This window comes from Nerophis ophidion, linkage group LG08, assembly GCF_033978795.1.
Source record: "Nerophis ophidion isolate RoL-2023_Sa linkage group LG08, RoL_Noph_v1.0, whole genome shotgun sequence".
In the NCBI taxonomy this organism is placed as follows: Eukaryota; Metazoa; Chordata; class Actinopteri; order Syngnathiformes; family Syngnathidae; genus Nerophis; species Nerophis ophidion.
The window spans coordinates 75,230,538-75,238,482 of record NC_084618.1 but is presented as its reverse complement, the minus strand read 5'-3'; the positions used below and the strand labels follow the sequence as shown (position 1 = coordinate 75,238,482).

The window sequence follows — 7,945 nt, the reverse complement described above, 5'->3', positions numbered from 1 at the left end:
AGGGCTGCAAATGAAATTGATTCGAGGTCGGTAAGCACAACCAGAATTATTATGCCGTATGTTAGGCTCACCCGGGTTATATATTTACTGTCATCACATTGCAGTCGACACGTGTCTCTTATGTGTGACTACCATCTACTGGTCACACTTATCATTACACCATAGACCAAATATCATTTAATGTTTATTTATATAGCCCTAAATCTCAAGTATCTCAAAGGGCTGCAAATAAAATTGATTCAAGGTCGGTAAGCACAACCAGAATTATTATGCTGTATGTTAGGCTCACCCGGGTTATATGTTTACTGTCATCACATTGCAGTCGACACGTATCTCTGATGTGTGACGGCCATCTACTGGTCACACTTATCATTACACCAGAGACCAAATATCAATCAATGTTTATTTATATAGCCCTAAATCACATGTGTCTCACAGGGCTGCAAATGAAATTGATTCGAGGTTGGTAAGCACAAACAGAATTATTATGCCGTATGTTAGGCTCACCCGGGTTATATGTTTACTGTCATCACATTGCAGTCAACACGTATCTCTTATGTGTGACTGCCATCTACCGGTCACACTTATCATTACACCATAGACCAAATATCAATCAATGTTTATTTATACAGCCCTAAATCACAAGTGTCTCAAAGGGCTGCAAATGAAATTGATTCGAGGTCGGTAAGCACAACCAGAATTATTATGCTGTATGTTAGGCTCACCGGGGTTATATGTTTACTGTCATCACATTGCAGTCGACACTTATCTCTTATGTGTGACGGCCATCTACTGGTCACACTTACACCATAGACCAAATATCATTTAATGTTTATTTATATAGCCCTAAATCACAAGTGTCTCAAAGAGCTGCAAATGAAATTGATTCGAGGTCGGTAAGCACAACCAGAATTATTATGCCGTATGTTAGGCTCACCCGGGTTATATGCTTACTGTCATCACATTGCAGTCGACACGTGTCTCTTATGTGTGACTACCATCTACTGGTCACACTTATCATTACACCATAGACCAAATATCAATCAATGTTTATTTATACAGCCCTAAATCACAAGTGTCTCAAAGGGCTGCAAATGAAATTGATTCGAGGCCGGTAAGCACAAACAGAATTATTATGCCGTATGTTAGGCTCACCCGGGTTATATGTTTACTGTCATCACATTGCAGTCGACACGTATCTCTTATATGTGACTGCCATCTACTGGTCACACTTATCATTACACCATAGACTAAATATCTATCAATGTTTATTTATACAGCCCTAAATCACAAGTGTCTCAAAGGGCTGCAAATGAAATTGATTCGAGGTCGGTAAGCACAACCAGAATTATTATGCCGTATGTTAGGCTCACCCGGATTATATGTTTACTGTCATCACATTGCAGTCGACACGTATCTCTTATGTGTGACGGCCATCTACTGGTCACACTTACACCATAGACCAAATATAATTTAATGTTTATTTATATAGCCCTAAATCACAAGTGTCTCAAAGGGCTGCAAATGAAATTGATTCGAGGTTGGTAAGCACAAACAGAATTATTATGCCGTATGTTAGGCTCACCCGGGTTATATGTTTACTGTCATCACATTGCAGTCGACACGTATCTCTTATATGTGACTGCCATCTACTGGTCACACTTATCATTACACAATAGACCAAATATCAATCAATGTTTATTTATACAGCCCTAAATCACAAGTGTCTCAAGGGGCTGAAAATAAAATTGATTCGAGGTCGGTAAGCACAACCAGAATTATTATGCCGTATGTTAGGCTCACCCGCGTTATATGTTTACTGTCATCACATTGCAGTCGACACGTATCTCTTATATGTGACTGCCATCTACTGGTCACACTTATCATTACACCTTAGACCAAATATCATTTAATGTTTATCTATACAGCCCTAAATCACAAGTGTCTCAAAGGGCTGCAAATTAAATTGATTCGAGGTCGGTAAGCACAACCAGAATTATTATGCCGTATGTTAGGCTCACCCGGGTTATATGTTTACTGTCATCACATTGCAGTCGACACGTATCTCTTATGTGTGACGGCCATCTACTGGTCACACTTATCATTGCATCATGTATCAAATAAAATTGCTTCGAGGTCAGTAAGCACAACCAGAATTATGCCGTATTTTAGACCGCACCGGGTTATGGGGCGCACTTTCGATTTCTGAGAAAATGAAATGATTTTAGTTCCGAAAAATACAGTATTCAAACTCGGAAATAGAGCCGGTCCATGTTGCCACCTCAAGTACAGTTAGAACCATACAAATTGGGAGTTGTGATCCGCGAACAAAAAATATCGGATTGAAAGATTTAGCTTTATTAACGTTTTGATGTGAGCCAGTTGAATTTTAATTGCTAGGAAGATACAAACAGTAGAAATCAAGTCAAATGAAGGCTGCGGTAAAAAGTCGATGATCGTACAGAAAGTTGTTTATTTTGCCCCCCTCGTGGTCAGGGTGCAGTAGAAAAACATAAAATCCTGACGCGGACGTGTACGCCATCACGCTATGCGGGTGGATCTAGTGAAAGTCCGGCTTCTCCGGGAAGGTGCATCCCACTCGTCTGATGATGACGTTAGCGGCGTAGTGTCCCGCCCGGATGCACTCCTCCAGCGGATGCTCCTGGACCAAGGCAGACAGGAACCCTGGGTAACAAGAATGGTGGAGAACTACGTCAACCGCGATAACATCACTCCATGCTTGGTACCCCTCCAAAAACGGAAGTGAAGTGAATAATATTTATATAGCGCTTTTTCTCTAGTTGTATTTTGGTTTCATCTGACCACATGACATTCACCCAAACCTCTGCTGTATCATCCATGTATCCATTTTGGTATAAACTCAACTCGTCGTGTTTGGAGGAAGAAGACTACTGAGTTGCATCCCAAGAACACCATACCTACTGTGAAGCATGGGGGTGGTAACATCATGCTTTGGGGCTGTTTTTCTGCTAAGGGGACAGGACGATTGATCCGTGTTAAGGAAAGAATGAATGGGGCCATGTATCGTGACATTTTGAGCCAAAACCTCCTTCCATCAGTGAGAGCTTTGAATGGTTGACCAAATACTTATTTTCCACCATAATTTATAAATAAATTATTTAAAATTCCTACAATGTGAATTCCTGGATTGTTTTTTTCACATTCTGTCTCTCACAGTTGAAATGTACCTATGATGAAAATTGCAGACCTCTGTCGTCATTTCGAAGTGGGAGAACTTGCACAATCGGTGGCTGACTAAATACTTTTTTGCCCCACTGTAAGTGACTCCAAGGCATACTTGGTCAACAGCCATACAGGTCACACTTAGGGTGGCCGTATAAACAATATGCACCACACTGTGAACCCACACCAAACAAGAATGACAAACACATTTCGGGAGGAAATCCTCACCGTAACACAACAGAACAAATATCCAGAATCCCTTGCAGCACTAACTCTTCCGGGATCTACAACATACACCCCCTCGGGTGTATATTGTGGGCGGTTTAGCTCGGTTGGTAGAGCGGCCGTGCTAGCAACTTGAGGGTTGCAGGTTCGATTCCCGCTTCTGCCATCCTAGTCACTGCCGTTGTGTCCTTGGGCAAGACACTTTACCCGCCTGCTCCCAGTGCCACCCACACGGGTTTGAATGTAACTTAGATATTGGGTTTCACTATGTAAAGTGCTTTGAGTCACTAGAGAAAAAGCGCTATATAAATATAATTCACTTCACTTCACTCTACCACCAAACCCTTCCCACCTCAACCAGCCCCCCATCTCCCGATTTCGGAGGTCTCAAGGTTGGCAAGTATGGATGAGTCGGGTGTGTCTTGACAGGCTCCGCCGAACCTCTAAGGCCGACTCACCGAACCCAGGTTAAGAACCACTTCTTTAGTGACTCAAAGCGATTTTACAGAGTGAAACCCAATATCTAAGTAACATTCAAACCAGTGTGGGTGGCACTGGGAGCAGGTGGGTAAAGTGTCTTGCCCAAGGACACAACGGCAGTGACTTGGATGGCGGAAGCGGGGATCGGACCTGGAACCCTCCCAGCCGTCCCAGTCATTGCCCTTGTGTCCTTGGGCAAGACACTTTACCCACCTGCTCCCGGTGCCACCCACACTGGCTTTTTTTGAACGATGGCGTGATCACCTTGTTAAACGTACTCCTCATCACTCACAGATCTAAATAGTATAGTAATTGTGCGAGAAATCCCCCCTGAGATTGGTAGGTCGTGAGTTCAAACCCCGGCCGAGTCACACCAAAGACTATAAAAATGGTACCCATTACCTCCCCACTTGGCACTCAGCATCAAAGGTTGGAATTGGGGGTTGAATAAAAAAAAATTATTCCCGGGCGTGGCCACCGCTGCTGCTCACTGCTCCCCTCACCTCCCAGGGGGTGGAACAAGGGGATGGGTCAAATTCAGAGGACATATTTCCCCACACCTAGTGTGTGCGTGGTACTTTAACTTGAACTTAACAATGAAATCAATGTTTTCCATCCATCCATTTTCTACCGCTTGTCCCTTTTGGGGTTTGCAAGGGGGTGCTGGAGCTTATCTCGGCTACAATCAGGCGGAAGGCAGGGTACACCCTGGACAAGTCGCCACCTCATCACAGGGCCAACTCTTCCCTTTTGGGGTAGCGGGGGGCGCTGGCGCCTATCTCAGCTGCATTTGGGCGGAAGGTGGGGTACACCCTGGACAAATTTTTTTTTTTTTAATTGTAAAGACAATTAACTCCGCAAACTTGGAGATTTGCGACGATACTTTATGATGATTCTTATATTGCAATACTAGTGACATAGAAGTACGAATATCGGGATAGTGTGTGATGCTGTCAAATAAAAAAACCCAAATTTGAAAATAAGCAATTTTTATTTAACAGGGGGCGACTTGTCCAGGGTGTACCCCGCCTTCCGCCCGATTGTAGCTGAGATAGGCGCCAGCGCCCCCCGCGACCCCGAAAGGGAATAAGCGGTAGAAAATGGATGGATGGATGGAAGGGACAGTACGTTTTTTTTTTATTTTTAATCGTATTAGTGCCCTGGTACTTTATCAGAAAAGCATAGTGCTGATTATTATCGTAGATAAATAAATAAATAAATAAATACCTCCAACAAAGGCGTCTCCAGCACCGTTCGTGTCCACGATATCGTTCTGGTCGATGTCCAAAACAGGGAACATGGTCACCTTGTCACCTGACATCAAGATATACAGAAAAAAAACATCATGAGTTAACGTTCAAACTCTGGTGTTTACGTTATATGTAGAGATATCCGATAATTACTTTTTGCCGGTATCCGATATTGTCCAACTCTTAATTACCTATTCCGATATCAACCGATACCGATATATACAGTGGTGGAATGAACACATTATTATGCCTCATTTTGTTGTGATGCCCCCGCTGGATGCATTAAACAATGTAACAAGGTTTTCCAAAATAAATCAACTCAAGTTATGGAAAAAAAATACAGTTCGTCGCTACATCTGTAAGTGCAAGTTAAAGCTCTATTATGCAAAGCCAAAGCCATTTATCAACAACATCCAGAAACGCCGCCATCTAAGATGGACTGATGCAAAGTGGAAAAGTGTTCTGTTGTCTGACGAGTCCACATTTCAAATTGACATCGTGTCATCCGGACCAAAGGGGATGCGAACCATCCAGACTGTTATCGACGCAGAGTTCAAAAGCCAGCATCTGTGATGGTATGGGAGTGCATTAGTACCCAAGGCATGGGTAACTTACACATCTGTGAAGGCACCATTAATGCTGAAAGGTACATACAGGTTTTGGAACAACATATGCTGTCATCTAAGCGCCGTCTTTTTAATGGACGCCCCTGCTTATTTCAGCAAGACAATGCCAAGCCACAATTAGAAGGTGTTATACCAGCGTGGCTTCGTAAAAAAAGAGTGCGGGTACTTTCCCGGCCCGCCTGCAGTCCAGACCTGTCTCCCATTGAAAATGTGTGGCGCATTATGAAGCGTGAAATACGACAGCGAAGACCCCGGACTGTTGAACAACTGAAGCTCTACATAAAACAAGAATGGGAAAAAATTCCACTTTCAAAGCTTCAACAATTAGTTTCCTCAGTTCCCAAACATTTATTGAGTGTTGTTAAAAGAAAAGGTGATGTAACACAGTGGTGAACATGCCCTTTCCCAACTACTTTGGCACATGTTGCAGCCATGAAATTCTAAGTTAATTATTATTTGCAATAAAAAAATACAGTTTATGAGTTTGAACATCAAATATCTTGTCTTTGGAGTGCATTCAATTGAATATGGGTTGAAAAGGATTTGCAAATCATTGTATTCCGTTTATATTTACATCCAACACAATTTCCCGACTTTGATCTTATACTTTGTTTTTTGCAAGTTAATTTGCTAGCCTTGCCTCGTTCGTCACAAATTAGAAGAAAGCGATCCAGACTCATAACAGAAGTATTGTACATAATTAGACAAACATGCAGGGAACAAACAAATGAAAACAAAAACAATGAAACACTATTTTAGTTGATAGTAGATTTTAGGTAAAAAAACTGTGAATTTGGCACGTTGTGTAAATGGTAAATAAAAACAGAATACAATGATTAGCAAATCCTTTTCAACTTATATTCAATTGAATAGACTGCAAAGACAAGATATTTAATGTTCGAACTGAGAAGCTTAATTTTTTATTGTTGCAAATAATCAATGACTTACGGCGAGGTGGGGCGCACCGGGAGCGAAGCCTCAATTAAGATCAGGTGCGTGGATCGCGCACCTGGGGACAATCCAATAATCCTCTCAAACTGTTTAAAAGGGCGACAGATGTCAGGAGGAGAGGCGGAGAGACTGGAAGGAGCAAGAGTGCAGTTGACGAAGAGCGAGAGAGGAGGAGAGTCGAAGACAGACAACGAGCAAGCAGAGAAGAGGAGCTGAAAAGCGACCTGGACTGAGGTTTTTATTGAAAAAATAAACAAAGTCAAACTGCTCAAAGCCATGTCCTTCCTTGCTGGTCCTGGGAACCCACGCAATAGCGTGAGAACTTGCAATCATTAACTTAGAATTTAATGGCAGCAACACATTTCAAAAAAGTTGGCACATGGGCATTTTTACCACTGTGTTACATGGCCTTTCCTTTTAACAACACAGTAAACGTTTGGGAACTGAGGAGACCAATTTTTGAAGCTTTTCAGGTGGAATTATTTCCCATTCTTGCTTGATGTACAGCTTATGTTGATCAACCGTCTTTGTTAAATAAATAAAATAATAAATGGGTTGTACTTGTATAGCGCTTTTCTACCTTCAAGGTACTCAAAGCGCTTTGACACTACTTCCACATTCACACACACATTCACACACTGATGGAGGGAGCTGCCATGCAAGGCGCCAACCAGCACCCATCAGGAGCAAGGGTGAAGTGTCTTGCTCAGGACACAACGGACGTGACGAGGTTGGTTCTAGGTGGGATTTGAACCAGTGACCCTCGGGTTGCGCACGGCCACTCTCCCACTGCGCCACGCCGTTGTGGTATTTTAGGCTTCATAATGCGCCACACATTTTCAATAGGAGACAGGTCTGGACTACAGGCAGGCCAGTCTAGTACCCACACTCTTTTACTATGAAGCCACGCTGTTGTAACACGTGGCTTGGCATTGTCTTGCTGAAATAAGCAGGGGCGTCCAAGAAAAAGACTTTGCTTGGATGACAACATATGTTGCTCCAAAACCTTTCAGCATTAATGGTGCCTTCACAGATGTGTAACTTACTAATACACCCCCATACTATCACAGATGCTGGCTTTTGAACGTTGCGCTTAGAACGATCCGGATGGTTCTTTTTCTCTTTGGTCCGGAGGACACCACGTCCACAGTTTCCAAAAATAATTTGAAATGTGGACTCGTCAGACCACAGCACACTTTTCCACTTTGC

At 42.8% G+C, this 7,945-nt stretch overlaps 1 protein-coding gene across 2 annotated transcripts in view; it reads right to left on the bottom strand.

The window, feature by feature from the left end:
• Positions 1-2,453: 2,453 nt before the first annotated feature.
• The window catches only part of LOC133558385 (adenosine kinase-like), a 409,076-nt gene continuing 403,584 nt past the window's right edge, over positions 2,454-7,945 (bottom strand). For both annotated transcript variants that reach the window (XM_061909732.1, XM_061909733.1), the window contains exons 10-11: positions 5,137-5,223; positions 2,454-2,685 (exon numbers count right to left, since the gene is read on the bottom strand). In XM_061909732.1, coding sequence (XP_061765716.1) covers positions 2,561-2,685; positions 5,137-5,223 — 212 coding nt within the window. In that variant the 3' untranslated portion in view covers positions 2,454-2,560. The remainder of the gene's footprint in view (positions 2,686-5,136; positions 5,224-7,945) is intronic.